This window comes from Poecile atricapillus, chromosome W, assembly GCF_030490865.1.
Source record: "Poecile atricapillus isolate bPoeAtr1 chromosome W, bPoeAtr1.hap1, whole genome shotgun sequence".
In the NCBI taxonomy this organism is placed as follows: domain Eukaryota; kingdom Metazoa; phylum Chordata; class Aves; order Passeriformes; family Paridae; genus Poecile; species Poecile atricapillus.
In genome coordinates this window covers 50,045,951-50,072,007 of record NC_081288.1, presented here as the reverse complement: position 1 = coordinate 50,072,007, position 26,057 = coordinate 50,045,951, and the positions used below count along the sequence as shown (strand labels likewise).

Genomic DNA, 26,057 nt, shown 5'->3' with positions numbered 1-26,057 from the left:
TGGCTGGCTGGACTTGTCCCACCCTGCCTGGAGATTTCTTCTGACTTGTAAAAGCATATATCTAATGACAGAATAATACATTTTATCTGCCTTATTATAGCTCTTGCTTAATTTTGTGCAGTTGTGTGGTGTAACCCACCCTGGTATGTATGCTTTGTATTTAACAAATAGCTACAACATGTAGTTACTCAGTGTAGAGTTAACTATCTATAACCCCAGACTAAAATGGAACACAGAAGAGTAAGGGCATGTCACCACAACTGAGGCCTTGAAAGGACTGGTATAGGATGGTACTAGAGGCCTGTGAACAGCTCACCAGTGGCCAATTATTGGTCATCAATTAGTGTGATCTCGGGAGCAGAATGAAACCAGTTCCAGGGGAAACCCTTTCATAAACAGTATGTTCCTTTTGCCCATCTCAGCATCCTGAATGTGACAAATCACTGGGAATTCAGACAACCTGTTCTGTAACGTGGGTATCACACCTCAGTAACAGTATGCCTCTTAGGATTTCTGTCCCTTATGGGTGACTTGCAAAATTAGTAGAGCTCTGACAGAGCAATCTGAATGCTCACCTGGGAATTGTTTTTTCACTGATTATGTAAAGTCTGTGTGCTCCCAACTTTAGCATTTTTACCAGATTTATCTGTTCCCTTCTTGTCAATTCCTTGATGTATGGCAACTAGGTCCTCAGTGGCAAAACTGTTGACTTGAAGACTTGATTTTTGGCAGTCCATCAGATTGCCTTCTCTATGCATCCTTGCTTTGTTTCCATTCTGGCTGACTTCCACTTTTTCCCATTTACTGGCGTCCTTAGACCACATGATATTTTTAAGTAACTTTGCTTATCATGAATAACACAGTATTCTTCATTTTTCTGAAAAGCTGGGAAATGCATGTGATTTATATTCCAAAGATGTATTTAAACTATAGGTAAAATGGCTAACCTGTGTTTCAAGTGTGTTTCAAGTGTGTTTGCTGAGACATTTCTTGATATGCTTTTGGATGTATAAAGATGTATTTTCTAACAACAAATGCCATGAAATACAGAGCTCTATATCTTTCTTGCCTTGCATGAGAAAGTCCTTCAAATCCTTGACAGATAGCTTTTTTTCTCAAGTTAAAACTGTTTAGCCATTGATGAGGGTTTTTTGACATCTGATTTTAGAGTTAAATAAAATTTTTCAAGGAAATCTGTGAAATTTGTACTGAGAGAAAATTGGATTTGGAGTTTTCAACCTTTGTTTAGAAAACACAATAACTTTACACCAGGAAGTGTACAATATCTGATTAATGCTATTGTGGTAGATGCGATCTGTAACAATAGCAAGTGGATTTTTCAGGTTTCCAAGGAAACAGTGCAATAGGGGCATATGAGGGCATGATTATACATGTATATGTATAACAATTTCTTAAAATATAAAAGCAGCAAGATTGGGGGTGGGCTAAATATCCATATTTATAAGGGAGCTATACCCAGCCTAGCTTGTCCCATACAGCAATGAAAAACCTTTCACCTGCCCTGACAGAGCCTGAATTTTGACTGTATGACTTTGTACCAAGATTCTGTATTCTCAGCTAGCCACAGTGCGGGTTATTTTCTCACCTGCCTAAATAATAATTGTCACTACTTCCTAAAGGTTGTTCACTGTATAACCATGGAACAAATTCCCCTACAAAAAATAATTAATATCCATGGCATTAAATACAGTCCTTAAAATAGAAAAGGCTTCGCTGAATGCTTTTCCTTGTAAGATTTGTTTATGTACTCGGTTGGAGATGTGTAGGCGAGCTATTTTTCATGAGAAGGAAAGTTTGGTCAGAGTATCACATTCTCTAGAGTTGCCAAAATAAGAAAACGTAAGTGTAGGTAAGAGGAAAAATATAAAAGTTGTCATGGTAATTAGATATCTGATCTGCAGGAGCCTGGACTGGCAGTACATAGTACAGAGTTTTGAGCCCTGATTTTAGGAACTGCCAGACTTCAAGTAAATTTATTCAGTTAAATAGTAACATGGTTGTAGGGAAAATTTCTTTCAAAGCCAAAAGGACTGATGACCTTGTTGTTCAGTCTGTGTTGCACGTGTTATTTGCTTCAACTTAATCTCACATTCGTTATGACTCTTCTTCTGAGTTGTCTGTTTATCTGCAGTTGTTGAGTGTATACAAAGAGTCTGCTTTTATCTTCTCCTTGATCTGTATGTTGACACGTGATGTGCTGTAGTAACGCTGAAGGTCAGGCAAGATTAATCTTTACAAGCTGTATCATTCTGACACTTGCCTCAGTGATTATATTTGATATAAGCAAAAGGCATGCCTGTTGCTTTTGTTAATCTCCACTGTAATGAAGTATGCTCTTCGCAATTTTTTTGTGTACTGCAGATGTAGTAGAAGAAGCTATGCTTCTTTGGTTCTAGAAGAATAAAAATTGGAAAATTATTATATGGCCACCCTTGCATTTTGCATGTCTTCTAGCAAACTTAGAAAGAGTGTGACTGATTAAATCTGACGAATGTTGAAAAAAAAAGTTTTAATTTCAGTCATTAGGAAATTACTGTTCCTAAGAATACCGATTATCCTATATGAGCTTACTAAATTTTTTTTCTTCAGATTTTGGATTAATAAATTGTATAACTTTATATCAGGTGATATAAAGTGATACACTGTAATGAGACTTCTGTGTTTCACCCATAGCTCAGGACCATTGTATGACCACTTTTTCTTGCATGTCAATAAAGACAGGAATGTGTTGAAGGAAGTGAAAAATTGAAATGGTAGCAAATACTCAGATGGAAATTTCTCCAAATTGACCTCTTTCTAGCTCTCTTTTTAGTTAAAACATTAGTCTCTCCCTACTGAGATAATTTTCATACATGTCATTGTTGTTCAATTACACATCAGTAATAATTTGCTGATGCTTTTTCATGGGTAGTTGTTTTCAAGTCTTTACTGATTTTTGGATGTTGATTCCCTTCACAAATATACTTACTTAAAAATTGAAGTGGGTTGACTTGTTATTGCTAAACTTCCCCTGAATATCTGTCCTCCAGAATGCATATGTACTTGCAAATATATAAAATTTTTAAGAAATACTGATAATAATCTGTTTGAATGTCTAATTTTTCATTGTTTTGCTCTTTATTTTCAGGTCTGGCAGTTTCTCTTCAGTTGCTTCATGGAGACATAGAACAAATTAGGAGGGAGTATACATCCAGATTTACCCATGGAGTATCTATAACAAGGAAATTAGGTTTTTCCAATATTATAATGCCGGGTAAGTTACAGAAAACTATCCTAATAAGCAATAAAAGAAAGAACTTAGGAGAATTACTTGATTTTCAGCTGATTTTCAAATGAATACTGTATTCTGAAACTTCTTAAACAGTTCCCAAGACTTTTAAGTTACCATTTTTTCAAAAAGATAGAAGATTGTGTCCCAGTGGCCCCTTTGCATTATACTGTATAGTTATTATGCCTGTGTTAAAAAGCATGTGGCCTTCTTTAAGAGATGGAACCTCACTTTATAGAAGTAAAGATGACTGAATGCAAGATTGCTGAGCTCTATGCAGGAAAAAAGATAACCAGCAGAACTTTTTGTTCATAGGAGATGTTACCTTTCTAAATAAAGACTCACAGAATTTTACTGGTACTGTACAGCTTCTGTTTTCATGAGGTTTGTGTCTCAAATACTGGAAATGACTGGAAATAGATAATAATATAGATGTAGGGACTTCACTTTGCTTATGTTATATGACAAAATATGCAAGTACTTAAAGTAGTGCTAAGGAAGGTGAAAAGTTGTGTCAGTGTGAATGAGAAGAAGCAAATGTAGGAAGAAGATCGTAGAACAGAATTTATAGCTTCATCCCTGAAATGAAAATTTTAATAAGTTCAGTGGGTTGTTGGAAATTAGGAAGAAAATGTCTCTTTAAAGGAAAAGCATACTTTCAAGCAGATCAGTTTGGCATGATTAGGGTGTTATCTTGTTGCTGAGAAATGTTGCAGGGAGGAGCTCACATCTTCTTTTCAGCTGAGTCCACCCATGCAGTCTTGACTTTCTCAAATGTAAATCATCCTCATGACTTTCAGATTTTTAATAGAGACTATCTTCTTCCTATAAAGATTTGTCTTTGCATTCCTGTGAACCTAAATCAGAAGCAAACTAAGGTTCTGAGGCAAGAATAAATAAACTTTCATACTTCACTAATCTAGGAGGTCTAAAATAGGCATTTGAAGCTCAGTGATGAGGCTCAGCTTTAGCTGTGGGCATGTATTTCTCTTGAACTTCTGCCTGAAACTTGACAACTGAGAATTCACTCTTGTGTGCTTACTGCCAATTAAACATCTGTCCTTCTGCATCCTTGATCAGCACTACTGGCCACTTAAAACATGCACATAACACAAGTTAATAAAACAGTTTCAGCACTACAATGAAAATGGTATGACTGCAGTACTTAGAATAATAAAATTACTAAGTCAGGTGCCATTTAATTTAAAGCTAGTTTAGATATATATGCCTAATGGAAGCAATTCAATTGAAATTTTATGGCTTATTAGCTAGGTTTTATTTGTTGTCTTATTGTTGGATTTAAAACTTGAATCAAATGGGTGTTGTAGATAGTCTGGCAGTTAGCAGTGGAAGCAGTTTTACTGAGCACACTGTAACTCCCATTAGGAATTGCATCTCCAGTTAGCTGTGATTTAGTGACCTGCTGCTCTGTGTTATCAAATTTGTTAAGTTCTATAAATAGATCTCCTGTCCCCTTATTTTCCAGTTGAGAAATAATGTGATGTACTAAACTGCAAAAAACATGTTATAGCAGAGTACAGGGTAATCAGCTGCTGGAGGAGTTTCTTGACTGAGTTTCAAAGAATTTTATGCAGGTTCACTTTGTCACTGTTTTAGTAAAAAAAATAATATATGGGTTCTGGTATACTGCTTTCTCAGTCCAATTGTATGTATGCATCAATTTAAATAATGTACAACTTCTGTGTTTACTGGCATGGAAGGGATTTCTCCTAAAGAGAAATAATAATCTCAGTCTTGCAATGATGAGTTTCAAGGACTAAGTAGAGCAATATGCCCTAGGCCCTGAACTGCCCTCAGCAACATAGCCTTTGAAATGCTTTTTTATTTTAAAGATCCCCTTTCATTTTATTTCTCTTCTAGTGTTGTTTTTTCTTCACAGATAAATTAGAGAACTTCATCTTTTGCCACTAGAAATGGTCATTAATTAGGTCTTACTTTATATTTTTGTTGAAAGGGTGTTGCTGTGGCTAATTAGCACTTAGGTTAGTGTTGTGAATAAGACTCTCTTGAATTATTCAATAAGGAATGCTTCATGCTGTTAAACTGCAGTATCTCTCTTAGAAATGCCATATTTTAAGTCTCTCTCCTATTCTGGTGTATTTAAACTCTCTCTGACCTTCTTTTTTTTGTCATATCAATCCTTTGCTCTGTGGAGGTTTTGCTTTGAAAAGTAACTGGGATCAGCATACGTGCCAAACCAGAATTGACAATAATAATGTTTTTATAGACTAATGCTTTCTATGTCACTGCAGCTTGACAGGCTGAAGCCACAAAATACACTATCCAGGACCCTTGGAATTTCTTAATGAAGAACTCCAAGTGTTTTAGGAAATGAAGTAGATGTCTGGAAAAAAAGTAGATGGCTATGACTCAAAAAGGCAAAAGTGAAATAGGTAACTCACTTTATTCTAGCCAACAAAAGAAGGACAGGCAGTGAAAGAGTCAACTTGTAAATTTAATCAATATGCATTTTCTAGGTTTGACTAGGGTTTCAGGGCAGACTCCATGCAAGCCACTGGTAAATTCTGTTCCAGCATTCTGGTGTGGTTGTCTGCAGATATACAGCCAATATTCTCAGGAAGCTTTGTGCAACACTGACAGACAGCTGTGCTTGCACACTGAGTTTCTGTGCTCACTATTTCCTAACAACCATATCACTATTTAGTATATAGAATTTAGCATTTGACATTTACAAATGTAGTATCCTTTTGAGGAGCACTCTTAGTTAGATTTGCATACATAATAGATATATAATAGTTTATGTAATTCAAGGATAAGAGTTAATATTTCTTCCTGTCCATCCAAATTATTGAACTCTTGTGATATTAGAATAGGTTAAAGAATTGGTGCATCACTACAATGGTCCTACTTTGACCACTGTTTACCTTGTACATAAGATTAGTGTAGTATCTGCACTGGTATCTAGAGCTGGGCTAGTCAGTCCTGGCTGGAGAAGTCTTGGCTTATTGGAATTTTTTGGTCCTATTCTAATTCTGTGATAAATTTTGACAAATAGCATTGCTAAAGACTACATGTAGCTGCACTATTGAATTTTTGTAATGGTATTTCATTCTTTCAAACTTATTTGTCCAAGATTAAAAGTTGCATTTTGTTTCAGCTTTGTCTTTTTCTTTTCTTTTTTTTTTTTTTTTAATTACAATTTCTGCTCATTTAGCAGGTAGAATGAGGTGCCCAGTATACTGGTGCACTTTTTAAGTTTCCAGCATTAAGCTTTCATATGGTTAATTTAGGAAAAGTAACTTTTTTTACCATCACATCTGCATTGCTTTACATTTGTCACCTTTCAACTTCATTAAATGTCCTTTTGCTGTCCAGTTAAATCTCATCAGATCCTGTCCTTCAAAGCTACTGAATGTACTAATTATGCCTTCATCTGGATTATTAAAAGGTCTTTTCATGTGCAAGTACACACTCACAACCTTTCTTACTGTTTTCAAAATCCTTTTAAAATAAAACAAGAAATAGAATCCTGTCTTTGTATACAAATGGTCTTACAAAATGCTATCTTTGTGATAACATTCATTATCACAAATTATGTGATTTTTTACTAGAGGCATTCATTCTTTCAAAGCATAGAAAACAATTCTGGATAGCAAAAATGTAAAGAAAGCTGTGGAATATGTAGTCTTCATCATGGTACGTGTCTGTATCTGCCAGTGAGCTTGGAGTTAGTAAAGAGCTGTTGATTCTAGGAGAGGAAGTCTATGTCTGACACACTTAAACATTTTTCTTCCTTGAGGAGTGGAGTGAATTTTTCTGAACTTCTTTATGCTATATGAAGTACAAGCAGTTTAAATTGAACTTCTGCCACTGGATATATTAGTTACACAAAATATGTATAAGCAATAAATGGGTAAAGACACACCCTGAATTTTGACCTTTCACAAAACTGTAGTACTGTAGGGGGACTATCCCCTGCTTTTAAAATCCTGTTTTAATACTTTTTAAGAACTTTAATACTTTCTGTTGAAGGAATTAACATTTCTACAAGTCACTGGAGAAAAGAAAGATATGATGTATTTGGTTAGACAAGTGCAAGGAACTTGTGTAGTGTTTCCCTTCACCTTTCCATCTCCTCTATCTTATTTTTTTGGTTCATTAGAAACTGAAGGAAAAAAATAGAAGAAAACTATGGAAAGAGAAGACAAACCAGAATTTAACTTCCCTTGATTTAAAATCTTTGGAAATGTAGAATGGGGCCTTCTGCAGTTTATAGTATTTGAAGAATAAACTGGCTTTCTACTGAGCATAGAATAAGTAGCAGTGATGCATGGGAAGTGTTTGCAAGGACAGTTATAGCTTGGAATTTTTTCTTTGATAAACCAGGTAAGGAACATTGGCAAATTAGCAAGTGAATGTGTTAGGTCTGCAAAAACAAACAGACTTTCAAAATTCTGTTGGAAATATTTTCTTTGTTTTGAAGCTAGACAAAGTCAACAGGTCAAAGTTTTCTGTTGAAAAGAATTTGCAAGTCTTTTATTCCTCACTTGTTTTACATTTCGTGGAAAGGAAGAGAAAAAAGTCACAGAACAATTGGGTATTACATGGTAGATGTACGAGCCATTTGAAATCTGAAAGTATTTGTTTGAGAATTCCTTGTGAAGGGCATTTCATTGCTTAATCAGATGTTTTCTGGTGAGTGTGTCTTAGGACTTGTTGAATGTTTCTGCAGTAAAGCTGAAAATGCAGATAATCTTATATTAAAAACCAAAAGTAAAGTAACTGAAGAAAGCATTAAAAAAAATCAGTTTATTCATCTCTGATTTAAATGCCCAAATCTACTTAATCTAATAATAAAAAGGCAGTGGTGTTATCAAAGTGGCCAATGCTCCCAAAATCCTAACATGCAGAGTTGTTTTAATTAAGTTTCCCATATATAAACAAGAAAATCAGTCATAATACATAAACTAGCTGCTAGTATATAAATAGTAGAAATTGCCTTCAATTTTCCTGTCCATGCCCTGTAATATACTTAAATACAGACACATGACCTGCCCCAAATAATTTTTTGTCAAGTATCACCCAGAAGATCCCAGTCTCAGAGTTTTTCTTTGTATTGTATCTATTTAAGCACCAAGTAAAACGTCTTCTCGTTCTTGAGTCATGTGTGTATATTACTCATAAATATGGTGAATGTGTGCCAGATTTGCTTGGTTGTTCTTTGCCTCAGTAATGGAGAAGTGTGCTCTGTGGGGGAAAAGCACTGAACAGACTGCTGACTGGTGGTTATCACAGTCATTAAAACTCAAACATGTTCACTGGCAGCTTCAAGCATGTCAATGAGATTTGCCCCCCTTTTTAAAAGTGCTGAATATATTCCCTGATAAGCAGCCAGTCAGTCTTTCAGTATCTTCTAAAATGCAAAACGAAAAGGAAATTGTTTCAGTAATGGGATTTCATTTCCAACAGTGATGAAATTCTTTGTGAAATGCAACATGCCTGACTGTCTTCCTGAGCTGCTGTCCTTAAGAATGCCCTTCTCTCAGATAACATCCTTCTGTATTAGAATTTTCACAAATGATCCTAGGTCGCTTAACTTGATTTTTTAAAATTAATTTTTAAATTAAATGTGTAAGAAATCAGGAAGGGAGAACAGAGTAGTTGAGTGAAGACATGCTGGTCAAACTAAAGGACAATGGGGAAGTGCAGAAGCAGTGAAAGGAAGAACAGGTATCCTGGGAAGAATATTGGGATATTGCCCAATTGTGTAGTGATGGGGTCAGGAAGGCCAAGGCAAAGTTGGAGCTGAAATCAGTAAGGAAAATAAGATCTTCTGTAAGTATTTCAGCCAGACAAAAGCAAAGCATACTCCTTGTGATGAACATGACTGGTAAACTGGTCGTAACAGATGAGAAGAAAAGGCTGAGATGCTCAACAATATTTTTGCCTGTTTTCGCTGTAAGTCTCTCTTCTCAGCCCATCAAGCTGGTGGACCTCAATGCAGGGACTAAAGGTAGCAATTCAGGAAAACAGTAATCACCTGAGGAATCTAAACATAGTTAAGTCTGTGACCTGACAAGATGCATCCTAGGGTCCTGAGTGAATTGGCTGATAGAGTTGCCAAGCCACTCCATGATATTTGAAAAGTCATGGCAGTCACATGGAATACCCAGTGACTGTAAAAAGAAACATTGCACCAAGTTTTTTAGAAAGGGTAGGAACACCAACACAGGTTTCCCAGAGAGAGTGTAGATGTCCCATCCCTGGCAATATTTAAGGACAGATTGGACAGGGCTCTGAGCAATCTACTCTAGTTGAAGATGTCCCACCTCATTGCATGGAAGTTGGACTGTGAAATCATCAAAGTTCAACTGCCAGAAAGGGATTAGCAAGTGGGAAAGCTTTACTAAGCTTCCTTAGCCCTCTCCTCAAATTAAAAGTTAAAATCACCATCTGGTTTTTTTTTTGTTTTTTTTTTTTTAAGATCCTCCCACTGGCAGTTGCTACACACCTCTTTTCTCATTCTACAAAGTATTCTATGGATCTTTTCTCTAAAATGTTTTTCATCCGCAAGATTTACATTCTGGGTTAATACTATGTTGTCTGTGCCACATCCAGAGATTTGCAGTGCCTACTACTGAAATTTTTTTAAGAGCTGTTTAAGATATGTTTAGTGTATAAAACATCTCATTAGCTTGTATTTTTCATAGATGTAAATGAACAGAAACTTCCTCTAAACTAAATTATTTTTTTTTCTCTTTTGCAATTCATGGTTCTAAAGCATGTACAATTCTGAGCAAAGCTTTCAAAAGAGCAGTTCCAAACAAAAGCTCCTAGTGAGTTCTGTACACTTAATTTTAAATTAGTGGCTGTTGTCAGGACAGCAGTAACTATCAGAGATGCTTGTTCAAATACAATCATGCTGTGTTTTGTTACCCTACTAAACAAGCAAATTGAAAGTTATTTTACTAGAAAGCTTTTTGATGATAACTGGCAAAGTAAAGTCTTGTTTCTAACAAAGACACTACCTTTGATCTTCGGCAGCTATCTTTTGCTTGAAACCCTTGTTTCATATTAATGTGCTACAAGAGATTCTGCAGCTCTAAATATGTTTGAAATATGAGAAAAGTCTTTTTATATGTGTTGCAGTTGCAACTCACAGCTTTGTCAGTGTAAGTTTAAAAACAATTTTGAGATGGAAGATCATTGCTTTGATGGTTAGGTGCAAATGTTTCTATAAAAATAGTAGTAGCAACGATACATTCATACAAAGCTTCTCCTGACACTTTTACTGATCTGACTTTCTCTTTACCAGTGATTACCTGTGTTGTTCTTGTCACCTGGGGTTCAGTGGGAGCAGTTAAGCCTCTCCGACCTGGGGGCAGTTTACACGTAGGTCCAGCTTGGGAGCAGCAGGAGGACCACTGCTTGTATGCAGGTACTTGATAGTGATGATGGAGCCTCCAGCCTATGAAGGAAAGGGAGCCTGCAGAGCCATCCCATAATAAAAGTGTGCAGTGGACATAATAGGAGCCCGAGCACACATTGTCGTTTCTGGCCTGCAAATTACTCCTGGCTCTTTTCTCTTTACTGCTTATTTAATATTTGTAGTTTATAGTTGACAGGTTGAGGAAGGCTGACCCCCATTAACTGTGTCCTCCAGCAGTCTTCTCATGGGTGTTTTTGTCTTTAATTGGCCTTTCCCTCCTGTTCCTAATATTAGACTTTTGCATATAATTGATACTGATCAGGTTTCTGTCCTTCACTCCCGTTCCGCCCTTGTACCATTCATTGCTAGTTGGATTGCAGTCATGAAGCATTTGCTTCTTCATAGGTCAGGATTCTTGAGCTATAATGTACCTGGTAAGAACCTATAGCTGAGGCAAGAAGGGTTTGGAGTTTTTTCTTCTCCTAGCCCATGGAGAGTGCTTTCCAGATATTTTTGCCAGATCAAAGCTGCAATGTATTGGCAGGACCACATGAAGAGGCAGGTACTGCCAGTGCTGGGCTGTACACATTTCTATTTAGCAACCCAGACATTTCAATTCAGCACCTTTCACTTACAATTCACATACTAGAGTGGCTGTCCATGCAGAATGTACACTGAAAGCTTGTGCTGCATCAAAAAGTTATGTCTGTATACATGCCACTGCAGCTTGACTTTTGTTGTTTAAATCTGTGGAATTTCAGTTTCCATATGGCTTTAACTCTCACTTAATATTAGAAGCTCTTGTGGGAATTTGTCAGCCTACTTTTTGTAGAAAAGTGAAATCATAGGGTGCTGACTAAGAAGTCCCAAAGCGTTGAGTTTATTGGGTCACTTCTGTAATTAGGATAGAATATACCCCTTTTCAACACATTCAATTGCATGATTGTCACAAGAATAAACAGCTTCCCTAGATACGCTCTTTGATCCTCACAGTTCTGTTTTTTCCAAGAAGCAGCTTATTACTTCCCACCCTCATAGGGACCAACACCAACTTTTTTATTTCTTCTTTGTTGTTTACCATCTCACACCCAATGTACAACAATTCTCTGTCTTACCTATGCTGTATTCTGTAGGTATGTTTTCAACCAGTAACTAAAATCTGATGTACTGTGCTATTTGAAATGTGCCCTTCCTATTTCTGTGTTGATTCCTCACATTTGGTGAAGTGTAACACTGTACAAAGTCTCAGTACACATACACCTATAAGATTTATTTGAGTCATGCAGATAGTTTAGCTGAAGATGCCATTTGTACTCACCAAAGCCTACTTCAGAACTCTGATATTCAGCAGGACTTGGCCTTTCAGTGCTACTTATGATAATTTTCCACATTAGAGAAAAGAAGTTGATTTAAGCTGTCTGGTGTACTGGTGAAGACAAAGATCCCACAGAAAAATGGTGCATATTCTTGTAATCAAACATGTAATTATAGTTGTCATAAATAAAAAGGATCAGTTAAAGGAATAGAGATAGATTCAGCAATTTGCTGGTGTTTGAATGCTTTGTGGAGGGTTTGGAATTATTTTATAGGAAGTGGGACCACAAAAGAATGCCCTAACTTAGTTTAAGCAGACAATCTCAATTTTTGGAGTGAGAATTTCTGTTAAGGAATATTAAAAAATAGCATTTTTATGATGAGAAAGTAAAAGCAATTAGGATGTCTCCAGGCCATTTTATCAATAGTGAAATAATTTTAAAATTTTGTATCCAAATATAATTTTCTAGGTTTTTATTCCAATTTTTTTCCAGAGTGACATTTACTTGTCAAATTTTTATTTTTTTTACCAGCAGCTGTTTTCTGATTAGAATTTGTGCTTGATATTTCTAAACCTGTTGATTTTTTTTGATTTTATGTACTTATACTCATGATATGTTTATTCAAATACTGTGCTAAAGATTTGTCAGGAACATGGTGTAAAGTTCTTAACATCTCAGAACTCAGCTGAACGGTGCAAGTTCAATATAGCTGGTTTTCTTATACTTTGGTTGCCAGTAATGATTGTGTTTTAAATCAATAGTGAAATATCTGTGTGCCTCCAGATAGGAACCCTACATTTCTGTAGATATTATAAAATACCAGATATGCCACATACTTTGAGGAAAGGAGGCTGATGTTGTATCCACGTGATACAGACTGTATACTCGATACATAGTCCAGAGTTTGCTTGTTTTTAAATTAATTTTCCAGTGTATTTCAGTCTTTTTATTCTTTACCCTTCTGCTTTTCTATTCATTTACTTATCAAACATGGTTATTCCTTCTATAGCATAAGAGGCTTAGTCTCCTCCTAGATTTAATTTGCCATGCATGATAATGGAGAAAAAATGGCATTTTCTTTCACTAACATGACCAACATGTCTTGAGTTTCTTCAAGACATTGAAAACAAAGCAGAGTTTCCTGAATAGAGAGAGAGATCAGGGCAAGATTCACCTGAAATATCTTTTCATGACATTGATTACAAACTTTGTCAAGGCTCTGTTAGGACAACAGCAGGTAAATATTTGAGAAAGTACATCCTACACCTGTCTTTTTCACTGTGATTTGATTTCTTATGAAAATTAAAAAGGTAAAACACAACAAGTTGGGATTTTTTTTAAAAAAAGTCTGTGGAGCCCAAGCTACTTCTTCTAAAAATGGTCTTCTATTTTTTTGCAAGTAGAATAGGCTGGTGTGAGTTGGAAGGAATGTTTACAGATTATTATTTCTGCCCACCCACATGGGCAGGAATGTCTTTGATTAGGTCAGGCTGCTTAAAACCACTTCCAGCCTTGAACACTTCTGGTAATAGGGCCTCCCAGTCCACTGTCATTTGCATTTGCATTTAAGTCCCATACAGTTTACTCCATTTAAAAAGGAAAACTTACAGTTTTCACCGATTTACACCTGGGGTAAGTGATTAAATTTGTGGTGGTTATGGTTATAACCACAATTATTCGGTTATGGTTATGTTTCTGTGAAGATCCCATGGAAAATTGAAATAAATCTGTGCAGATAAATAAAAATAATGTAGCACAAATGCCTGTAGGATTCAAGGTAATTTTTAAAGACGTATTGCTGCACCTACAAGTTGTTTGCTCAAATCAACTCTATAACAAAGCTGCTTTTTCTGAATTCAGTGTGTTGTCATTTTTTCTCAATGTGAAATACTTGAAAGACACCAGCAGGCAGCACTAACTAGAACCAAGCCCAGTATATGCATATACTAAGCAAGGACCCAACATGCTGCAAGCTCCTTTGATAAACATGCTATTCTAACTTATAAAATTTTTCTAATGAAATAGTACTGCAATGTAGAAATAATTATAATCTAGTAGTTCTAATGGTAGTCTTAATGAGTTTTTAAGTTTTAATTTTGTTACTTGAATAAACCATAAGAGCAGCTTTACAGATTCAGATCAAGGGTCCATCTAACTGAGGACCCTTGTTGTAAGGAGACCCTAAGGAAAAGTAAAAGCTGAGTATGCACATATGCATGTATGGTAATTACCCCCTGATGCTCTCCCAGCCTCCAGCTATTTTCAGCTCAGGAGATTTCCTGAGTCCTTACGACTGCCTGTTTCATATCCTGTAGCTGATCTTTTTTCCACAATTTCTCCATCCTTTCCTTTCATCCTTTTACGTTACTTACATTCATAACATCCTTTGGAAGGCTTTAGGTTTGTGTTTGGGTCTTGGTTTGAGATTCCTTTTGTGTTTGTTTTTTTTTTTTCTTACAAGTCTTGCTGTCCATCACCTGAATAACCTTTTGCTTATTTTAAACCTTTTTCTCACCAAGAACCAGAGACTAATCTGGTGGTTACACACACTTACTAGCAATTCAGCTCTTTCACCCTTGGCTTCAGAAACTCTTAAGAGAATACAATCTAGTGTTTGTTCTGTTGATTTTGTCTAGCTGTATTCTAGCCTCTGCCCATGATTGTTTCAGCAGGTAACTGATAATAAGGTAATACAAAAGCAGATTTTCCCCCCTTGTTTATGGGCATGGGCCATGAGGGATTCGTGATACGGCAGTTTCTTCTTTAACTTTTTTTATCATTTAGACTGTGCTTTGGAGGAATCATTAAATTATTTTGCATCCAGTGATGTAATAATATTATAAAAATATTAGGTGACTATAGCAAGATCATTGGTTCTGTTACTTAAAAATCACTGAGAAGTCACGTGCAGTAAAATGCAAGGAATGTGAAACATGAGAGTATTGTGGAAAGTTCAAGCAAATAAAATTCTAGTTGCAAATCAAAATGAAGCTAGAAATTAAAGATATGTCTATTATTTATGTTACATATAGTAGAATTAATTTTACCCACAATACAAGTACACAACCCACAGTTGCCTTCTACATGGCACACCTGTAAATATACTAAACTGTCACACTTTATTTCAGCAGTGCTGAGTGAAAATCTGCTTTATTAAAAGATATTACCTTTTCAATAAACTTGCATTTCTCTAGATGAAAACATATGTTCTCAATTCTGTTTCAACAAAAAACAGAAATAAGAATTTTAGAGAATTCTCCTAATTATGATGCTATTCATCCTTCACTGTTCTGCCTTTCACAAGGAAAGTCCAGTTGCTACAAAGTAGTTCTGGTAATGTTTGTCAAGAGCTGGATCAGTTTAAACTCTTTAGAAATAGATTCAGCGTCTTTAAACAGGACAGGGCTTCCCTACTATGGCACTTCAGTCACCACCAGTACTCATTTCCCCCTGTTCTTTCCCCGCTGCAACCTCTCTTTCCTTTTTTCATCAAACTTTGTAATTTGTGTCAGCTGAAACTAAAATAAAATTACTATTGATCTTGTCCCTGTGGTCTGTTTATATTCTGACAGACTACTTAGTGTGATACTGCATGAACATGCAAAGAACTTCAGTTTAAGTATGCTAGCTTGTACTTACCATGTGGTACTGAGGTAGTGTCTGTATTGGAATTGTAGTTTAAATGTCCTGATGGAGAGTCTAATTTCTCAGAAGCCTTTCCAACAAGTGAAAAATAAGCTAACTTAGCAAACTTTTTCCTCATAAGCTTTGGAACACCCTATTAGTGTAAAATATATTGAGATTTTTCAGATTACACATTTCTATACAATCTGGGAAAACTGCCCTTCTAATGGAAACACCACCAGCCTCTTGGTTTTTCCTTTTGCAAAATAATACACTTCCTTTTGAGAGTAAGTGGAAAAAAGTTGCAATCAGTTAAACAGAGAATTGTAATGATTACAGATGAAAGAAAGTACATAATGTTGTCTTAGATTAGAAGAAAAATGGAATTAGGTGGAGCTACACACTAGCTTATCTAGAGGGGGGAATGTAAAGACCAGACAGATCTAACAGATGAGTAGAAGCCCCTGGAACTGGTTTAGTATGGCAGATAATCTTTGGGGTTTGAGAGGGATGAAGACCTTTTGCTTTTTTTGGTTTATGAAAACAATTATTGTTCAAAATCCAAAAATATTGATAAATTGTGGGTGTAGCACTATCCTTTGTAAGATAAAATGCAAATCTACTGAAGTACTAAAAGCAAAAAGTAGGCAAGTTGGACTGACTTTTGGATACATTATTTTGTTTGTTTTTTTGATAGGTGAAATGAGGAATGATTTATATATCACTGTAGAAAGAGGAGAATTTGAAAAAGGAGGGAAAAGTGTGGCCAGAAATGTGGAAGTGACAATGCATGTGGTGGACAGCAGTGGTCAAATCTTAAAGGTATCTTTGTTTTGTGCTTTTCCTTGCTGTAGTTAATTTTGACACACTTTCTCAGATGTAAGTCTTCTTTTGTGGCATTGGTTTAAGACTAGAAAAATACTTTGGAAAGGACATGTTTATATTTTTCTGTCTTTAGGTATTCAAAGTGTTTCCATTTTGCTTAAAACATTTTTAAAATGTCTGTATAAGACCTTAATATATGTTTGTTTTATTTCTATGATAAATCACATGATTGGGATAAACATGTAAAATTGCCAACCAAATACCTAAGGATTCCATTAAGATGCTGGAAAATGTTGAAGCAAGATTAAGCTTGGGAGAATTTTGTATTTCCTAAGAATTCTTTTTACAAATATGCAATTTTTATGTTACACAAGAACAACTTGTCTTAATAATTTTGAATTTTATATCTGATTTTAATAAATCTTCACTGCAAAAGTCAGCACTATGTATCAGTAAAAAAAAAAAAAAAAAAATAATGTTCCTTCTCATCTTCAAATTTTATTACGTGCTGCTGGTAACAGCTTACAAACAGACAATGGTTTAAATTTTAATTATTAATAGATGACCGTTTCTCAAAATTCGTCTGTACCAAAAGGATTTCTGTTCACATTCAAACTTTTCCTCACATATGAGGATATGGTTTTTGCTTTGTTTTGTTTTAAATTTGAAAGAAGTATTTTCATATGTTCTGCATGATTTTATGGGCTGTGGGGTAACACAATGATGAAAGTCTACACAAATAACCTGGTACAAATTGCATGTTTGTGTATCTGGAGTGAAATTGTGCATATAGATCCATAGCATGCGATATAGGTGCATTTTTATATATATGCACACACAAGTGTGTGTGTGTGTATATTAAACAAAAAAACTGTATTGAGATTATAATTGCAAAACTACACCTTACCTTTCTCACGGAGAATTAATACATATCCCCAAGTCAGGACTTTGGATAAGTGCATTTGCCTGCCTTGGTATGGGGAGTCCCTCATGGGTGTTGTAAAGGCAGCCAACACTTCGCTTCTTCCTGATCACAGAATCCACATTCATTTTCTAATGCTGGGATGTATCACTTATTGTGCCAGGGTTACAGGCTTATTTCAGATGACTGAAATGGGCTGTTCTCAGTTCCATTCTTTGCTGCTGGGTTATAACATTGGCCAGAGCATGTTGTGTCATGGGAATCCACAACACATGTGTTGCTCAAGCCTCCCTGATCACCCAGTTAAATACTTCTACTCTACGTTATGTAAATGATTCTTGCCATTTCTAATTTCAAGTATAAAAAAAAAAGTGCTACTGTTTTTGAGGGTTATAACATACTGAACATTGTACCACATCTGGCATTCATGATATGAATGTAAACATGAAATAGTCTTCCTTGGAAGAGCAGTCCTTGATGACATTTTACCAGTGAGCTAATCTATCTTTAATCATATTTTTACTTCATTAGGATTTTATCTCATTTGGCTCTGGAGAGCCACCAGCCAGCGAATACCATTCTTTTGTGCTTTATCATAACAATTGCCCCAGGTGGGCTGAGCTGCTGAAACTTCCTATTCCTGTGGATAAGTTCAGAGGAGCTCACATCCGCTGTGAATTCCGGCACTGTTCCAGTAAGTGGTGCTCATGACTTCTGCTAGTCCTCCCCGTTACGGCTGTAGTCAGTTTCCATAGCACCTCAGGGAAAAGACAGCTGCATGGACTTTCTCTGTAATGCTTCTTTGTACTTACAAAATTCTAAAATTTTTAAAACATTATTAAACATTTTAGAGATGATTTTGAGGTAAAAATTGCTGACTGGTTCTACATTCTGCATTCCTAGGTATGAGAGGTTTCACAGAGGATAAACTTCTATATATTGCTAAGATTGCATAATTGGTGGCTTACATTATTTATTGTTAATATATACTAAATTATTTCAGAATACTCCCTTCTGATTTAAAGTGAGATAAAAAGGAATATTACAGAAGACAGTGTACAAATTAGAGCAGCAATTCAAGATAATCTTTGTCTGACTAGCTGCAGCTCCAGTATACTTTCCTATGTTGCATTTTATACTCTTGTGTTGTATAAGCTTATTTTGTCTAAAAAAAGTATACTATTATCTTTAAGTGCTGCTATTTATATATGCATTTCAGCAAAAGAAAAGGGTGAGAAGAAGTTGTTTGGCTTTTCTTTCATGCCCCTGATGCAGGAAAATGGGAGGACTCTGCCAGATGGCACCCATGAACTAATTGTACACAAGGTAATTTGAATTAACAGTCATTAGCTGTAATGATTCCACTGGAACCTACTTTGAATGCCCAGAGACATGGAGAAAGTCTGTATTGACTATCAAATACTTGATACTCTTGTCACCATTAAAATATCCATTGCTGATTGTTTAATATTCACTTTCCTGATATAAACTGCAATTGAATCTAGGTATGTGTTTCAGTGCACTGGTTTTCCTAACTCTTACTGTTATATCACTTTGTGTTAAAATGAATTTCACAAAGGTAAGTTATTTTAACTTTGTGGAATTCTCTTTCCACATATAAGAGTTGTCACTTTGTTCAGAGTACTTTATGTGCTTCCAGATAAAGTTTAGATTTTTAACATGAAAATTTGTAGCTATTCATTTAATGTAAACTGTGAAAATGTGTTAAATTTCAATGTCAATATATGATGCTGAGCTCTAAAAGCAGAGTTGCAATAGGCATAGTGGAAATTCTTCAGTTTCTGACAGGGAAACAATGATTCATATAGTTTGGAGATCTGGTCAATTGTTTTGTGCAGTACAGTTATTTTTACTGGTCTGTTTTCACAGTGTGAAGAAAATGCAAACCTTCAGGATTCTGGTCGCTACCTCAAACTCCCCTTTTCAAAGGGAATATCCCTAGGAAACAACAGCCAAGCAGTAAAAACCACTAAAGAGTCCTTCTGGATTACATCTTTTCTCTGCTCCACTAAACTCACACAAAATGGTAGGATATGTTGATTATTTTAAACATGATGAGTTTAAATGAGTGTGATATCTAGTCTTTTCCATGCCAAGCATGTATGGAAGTACTCAAAAATAGCTTATGTTCTATCTATTTTATGAACTGGTTTTCTTCATAATTTTTTTCTATTCAGATGGAAACAAATGGATCATGATAAAACACTGTTTTTAAGTAGTGCAAGAATGCTTTTTAGATGACCGTGATATTGGAATCAAATGCAGCACTTCTGGAATCAACTATCAAAACCCAGCTGCTTTATAAAACCTCTTGATCTGTTTGTTGTAGAGTTTTTATGAAATACTTATTGTCAGCTTTAGGCTGTAGCAGTTTGTTCCTAATTAGGCAAATATTGCTTTTTTGTTTTTCTTCAATCCAACAAACATTTACTACTACTTAAAACAGTCTTATACACTGGCTATAAGGAGCAGCAGATTTAAATACGTGTGTTTACACTCTCTACCAGTGCTTTGTGTAAAGTTCTTAACCAGTGTTATGTATAAAATTCTTGAGGTTCTTGTTTACCTGCCATAACTGAACTAAACTGTAACTAAAAACTGTGGAACAGTTTTCCAAAAATTTCTAAATATTGTGTATTTGCTTGGTAATGTGTTTCTGACCGTTCTTCGATATAACCACAACTTTATATTATTATTTTGACCTCTCTTGTGTGTGAATATCTGTGACTTTACCCATGCTCTGTGTATGATGATAAAATTGCTATTTGCACATTGATTATAGATGTTCACCAAAAACTAGAGCAGCTTTTTAAATTGAAATAGTGCTCTTAATTTTCACCCATTAATAGCAAGTGTGCAAAATAGAACTGTGTGCAAACAGTAAGTGGCTTGTTTCCTTGTGCACACCCATTTTGTATTGTCATAGTAATTACCTTAGCAGTGAAAGTTACTCAATGAAAGCTTTTCCCAAAGGTAGCTAATAGGAAAGCAGAGACTAAGTTTGCTTCAGTTAAAGGCCTTGATTTAGGAAATTACATTAATATACTGGTACTTACACCTGCATAAAAGTGCTGCCTGGAATTTAAGTGTCTCACTGATAAATAGTTGCCCTATTGTGTGGGGTTCTAATACTAATTTTTGTTTACACTGCAGGAGCTATTTTGTACTTAATGTGAATAGATGTGTGACATAGGGCATACAATTTCCTCCTTCTTTTTTTAACCATATTCTGAGTAAAAGGGTGTAGAATATTTGAATAATATTGATCCCCTTTTCAGCTCTGAAAGAGTTAACAATTATTTCAGCAGTACTTCAGAGGGTGGAAATATTTTCAATAGACAGGCTCATATTTTCTCCAAGGATCTTCTTTGGGAAGTTCATCTTGGTGAGTTTCCAAATCCCCATTCTTTTGAACAAAAATTTGCCAAAATCTATTGCATGCTCAGAAAATGAACATAGAGCAAAGCATGTGGATATTTGGTCATGTGAGCATTACTTCAGTTATCCCTGAGAGAATGTAGCTTATGTATTCAAAAATACAGGATTAAAAAGATCTGTGTATTTAATATTTTTAGTAAACATTTGTATTGGTATTTTGTAAATTGCTGGGGTTTTTTTTAATTTGTTTTTAAGTTTGGAGATTTTTTCTGAATCTCAGAGATTCACCTGTTGTTTACAAACAAAAATGTCCAGTTTGAAACTGAATTGACAATTACTGTGTTGTCTGGCTATGGGGTGGGGAAGGACCCCAAACCCAGACTTGTAAAGGGTGTGACTGAATTAGGCTGCAGCTTTACTTGCTTGCTGGGAAATTTTACTCAGCTGTCATTCTCTCATTGATTGTTCCCACATGCCATCAGCTCTCATGCATATTAAAATTATGGGGACTGGGGGACAGAGGCTGACTCCTAGTTGTTGGGATCCATGATTTCCTTACCCTGGGTACTTTGAAGGGGTTATTAGGATGATTTCCAAACAATTTTTTTGGAGACCTTCTAACCAGGGGAGTCTCTTCCTACATCATGGCTAAGAACATGTCCTTATCTAAATCTTTCTACTGGTTAGTTGTTTTTTTGACTTTTGGTCCTGGATAGTTAATCAGTTAATATTAGCAAAAAGTATACTAGCTTTTATCTATATTATATTCCTAGATGGGTAGTTATTTTTCATTACTCTGTAAAACCCCAAAAGAGTGAGAGACTACTCACTCTTTCACTCAGTGTTTTCTACTGAGTAGTTACCAAAACAATCTTAGTTTTTGACATATAGTAGGGATGCAAGAAAGTCAGGATCCTTCCAGGAAGTCTGAATATTTTAGCTATTGGCATCCACTTGTTTCTCAGCACTGATCAGCGCATCCCTGGTCAGCAGCTGTTCAGCAGCAGAGCAGCATGCCATACAGCATGGCAGAGGTGTAGTCCTTCTAGCTGCATTTAAAAAAAAACCCAAACCAGTAAATTGATAAAACAAAAGCAGCACTGAGCAGCTTTCCGAGTAACCCTAGTTTGGAGGAAGTGTTGGTGACCACAGAAGCAGCCTGTTGGAAGAGACATGCTGACTGCCAGTTCTGAAATTCAGTCTCTTCCTCCTGAAATCATAACAAGTCAATTTCTGATGTCTCAGGACTTACATGAGAGAGAGATGGAAAATCATCCCAAACCACTTCCTTAAACTCATAATTCTAAATTCTTCTATTAAACCTAGCTCTTTGGATTTAAATTACATGCTTCAAGAAGGGATATGTTTTATTTGGTAGGGATAATAGGTCAGGTGTAGTCTATTTTAAATATACAGGCCTTGATTATTTTGAAGATAATGCATTGGAAATATTTTTATTCTTCAGCAAAATTAATCATCACCAGTGTCTTTTTCCCTTTTCCAAATCTATGATTTCCTAGTAGGCCTATTTTGGGGGACAATTTTATATTTTCCTGTCTCTTACTATATGACACACTGCTATCCGTTCCCCTTGTGGGTCACATGACAGATTTTCTATTTGTATCATTTATGCTTGGGCTAATCTCTGATGTTATCTTAGAATGTCTTTCCTCCTTAGCACTTCCCTTGAAATAAGTCCTTTGAAGTGAATGTCTTACATTTGCTTTCTTTTTCTTTTTAAATCCTCCATCAAATCCCTAATACTGAGTGTCAACTATTTTTTACAAAGTTCCTCCAGCAAACCTGTAAAGAAGTGTTTCCCCTGCTCTGAACTGACAGCTCCAGCTAGTCTTGCTACTCGTCAGCTTGAGCTGAGGCTTAAAGTGTAGAAGTACATTTAATTATCAAAAAGACAAATGTAGTTCAGTGGATTTGTAAATCTTGTTTCTTAAAAATTCCTGACAGAAAGAATAATAAGACCTATCATTTGTCCTTGATCATTGGGATGTGTTTCCAATGCATGTGTGGGACTCTGTCACTCAGTGCAATTCAAGGATCTCTTTTTTCCATGCCAGCACAGCTTGAAGCAAAACAAAAATGTAACACATAAATGCATCAAAACAATCTGTGTCCATCAAAAGCAATTAAGGCAGTAAAATATTTGTGGAATCTTATGTTGGTTGTTTGCCATTAACACCTATAGCAAAATTTGAATATAGGTGGAGATTCATTTAATGTTAATAACGTAAAAATTCTTTCTTCATTTATTGTGGGATAGAGGAACTTCCATGGAGCAAACCAGGAAAGAGATGACACAAAGATGGGTGTTGCACAAGTATTACTTGAGTGTGAAAACCGTCTGTAGTAGAAAGCAGCCAAAAAGATGCTGAACCAAGAGGAAAACTTGCGAATAACTTCTTACCTTAATAACTACTGAGAACACTTCAGAAGCACTGGCTCCTTCTAATACAATGCTGGGCAGTGATCAGCTAGGCTGTAGTTCAGCTTAAACTGATGGAGGGGTTGGATGGTGATTAAGGTTTTCTACTTCAATCCACTAGGCACTGAGAATTTCTGAAAAGCTGGTCAGTGAAGCGTGGCAGTGGTAAACTTGAATATAAAAGGGATTTGGGTTTTATATAATTTAACAGTCAAAAATGTGTGTAGCTTTTACTGAACACAGCTTGAAAGGAGCTCTGCAGATGTGTCTGAGTTCAGCAAGGGAAAACTGCTGAAAAACCACTCCAAGTTTGCAAAACTATTTTAGGATATTGAATGGTATGGAACAAGAAATTTTCAATCTTATAGCAAGGTGGGTTTTTTAGTACATCTGGGAAGCAGTAACACATGTCCAAAGACTATAAAATGTAGAACTTATATTTAAGACAGGTGGAAGGGCAGATATCTTAATTGGCCCATCCATCCATGATGAATTTTATGCAAATATTTGCAAGAAATCATGGATAAAAAAAATCAACATATAACTAATTCAGATGCGCTGCAAGATTATCAAAGACAAATCATGCCAGAATAAACTTCATCTTTCTTTTCAATTTTTTTTTTATTTGTTATCAAGAGGAAATGCAGCAGCTGAATAATGCAGGACATGAGAAAAAATATATATTTGAAATAAGAATTTTCAAACAGGCAAATAAAAGTTAAAATTGAAGTGGAAGGTTGCACTGTAGTGGAAGGAATTTCCTTCTTGAGCAGATGGAAAATACTACTAGATCTGAAGAAATCTCTGGAATTTATCTCTGCTTTAAAAGACTGGTAGGGTATGGAGATGAGAGTAACTTCACTAAAATCTGAGACAGTTTTCTGCTAACATGTTGAAAGGTCTCATCAGTTGGGGACAAAATCAAAATACGGTACAGCAAAGCACTGTAAATTTGATTTAAATAAATAATAAGAAAGAATAGAAATTAGATTGAATGTAATGGTAGAAAAGGTAGGATACACCAGTGGATTGTTCCATATCCAGGGAGCTGAATAGTCTTAAACTGGAGAAACATCATATTGGTGACATAAATATGTCTATCCAAAAGATACTCAAATTCTAGAACACAGATTTTTACAACAGATGTATGAGCTTGCTAATGATGTAGAAAATGATGTCATCTTATCTGTAATGTAGTTATCTTTTTGGTTAAGAAAGCTGAAGGACAAGGAATTAAAACTGGACGAAGTTTGGACACACTCAGGTATCTTTTATCTCAGAATAGTTCATTTTCCAGAAGAGAATTTTTGCTTGTTAATCAAGTGGGATCTTAGAGGAATTGCCTTTGTTGTCTAAAAAAACATAGAAACATGAGTGTTTCAAATGCAATCAAGCTAGTAATTAGGAGATTGTTTCTAGATTTCAGAGACTAACTCTGGAAGGCATCCTTCAATGGGATGCGAGAGGGCAAAATAATTGCTTTATTAAGATAGTATCTGAACAAGATTGCATGATAGAGTTGCCACCGGAGAGTGATTCTAGTGACCCAGAACCATGTTCTTATGTTTGTTTCGGTGGAGCAATTATGGAACGGAATGAAAATGTTTTGTTAGGAAGATCATATTATAACAAATCTAGAGGTGTTTTCTCTTCTTGCCAAATTTTGCTGAATGGACTGTAATAGTAAAATTTGAAATATGAAATGCTGCTTTGCTTCCAAAAATCTTGCACTTTGTTTTTGCAGGAGATATGCTTGACCTTCTGAAGTGGAGAACCCACCCAGACAAAATTGCAGGTTGCCTCTCAAAATTAAAAGAAATTGATGGTTCAGAAATAGTGAAGGTAAATACCTTTTTATACTTTTAGATTATATGAGGGAAATAATGTATTTCCATGTCACAGAAATATCTTTTTAATAACATTCTTATTCTCTCCCATCAGTTTCTTCAAGATACACTAGACACTTTATTTGGGATTTTAGATGAAAATTCTCAAAAATATGGATCAAAAGTATTTGATTGCTTGGTAAGTTTCATTTTGTGATCATGCTTAACACTAGCTAAAAGCTAGGTAAAACAAACAAAAAAAAGCATTGAATTTTTTTCTTTTTCTCTCACATTCAGGTTCACATAATAAATTTGCTGCAGGACAGCAAGTTTCACCACTTTAAGCCAGTAATGGACACTTACATTGAAAGTCATTTTGCAGGAGCACTTGCATACAGGTGAAGTCTGTACTTTTTCTATCTGATTTTCTATCTGATAGCTGTTACTAAACTAAAATAATCTATCATTAGGGTAAGGAAATGGTGTGTGCCTGTTAAAATCATTCTACTGCATATTTAATGCTGGTATTATTGGCCATTCATCAGAGATGTACTAGGTGCTCTTCAGCAGACTTAAAACTAAATTTACTATTGAGTATAGTGACCAGTAAAATCTAGTCATATATTTTTTATTTTGCCAATGTTTCTCATATGACAGCTATTGGTCTGCATTTTATGTGCAAAGTTAACTCTTCTCCCACTTCTGTGTTGTAATACTTTCTGATGTGCTATTATAGAGATCTTATAAAAGTACTGAAGTGGCATATTGATCGAGTCACTGAGGTGGAGCTTCATGATCACATACAGGAAGTACTAAAGGTAATAAAATTTTTGGAGACAAGTGTGCATTTGAATGATGTGCTCATACAGTACACACTAGTTTAACTTAGGAAATGAAGCAGAATATATACAAATGATGGAACAGTAGTACTAATTCTAGGGAGCTGCAGACTTTCAGTGCAGTCAGTTTATTCATTATTTTCTTTTGTCAGTAAGTTAACCATTG

The 26,057-nt window shown here is 35.5% G+C and overlaps 1 protein-coding gene across 1 annotated transcript in view; it reads left to right on the top strand.

Annotated features, from left to right (window-relative positions):
* LOC131592193 (dedicator of cytokinesis protein 4) overlaps positions 1-26,057 on the top strand; it is a 226,090-nt gene that overhangs the window by 124,415 nt on the left and 75,618 nt on the right. Inside the window, exons 13-21 of the mRNA XM_058863535.1 lie at positions 3,149-3,274; positions 16,338-16,462; positions 17,919-18,081; positions 18,607-18,713; positions 19,278-19,434; positions 24,971-25,068; positions 25,168-25,251; positions 25,350-25,450; positions 25,789-25,870. Coding sequence (XP_058719518.1) covers positions 3,149-3,274; positions 16,338-16,462; positions 17,919-18,081; positions 18,607-18,713; positions 19,278-19,434; positions 24,971-25,068; positions 25,168-25,251; positions 25,350-25,450; positions 25,789-25,870 — 1,043 coding nt within the window. The remainder of the gene's footprint in view (positions 1-3,148; positions 3,275-16,337; positions 16,463-17,918; positions 18,082-18,606; positions 18,714-19,277; positions 19,435-24,970; positions 25,069-25,167; positions 25,252-25,349; positions 25,451-25,788; positions 25,871-26,057) is intronic.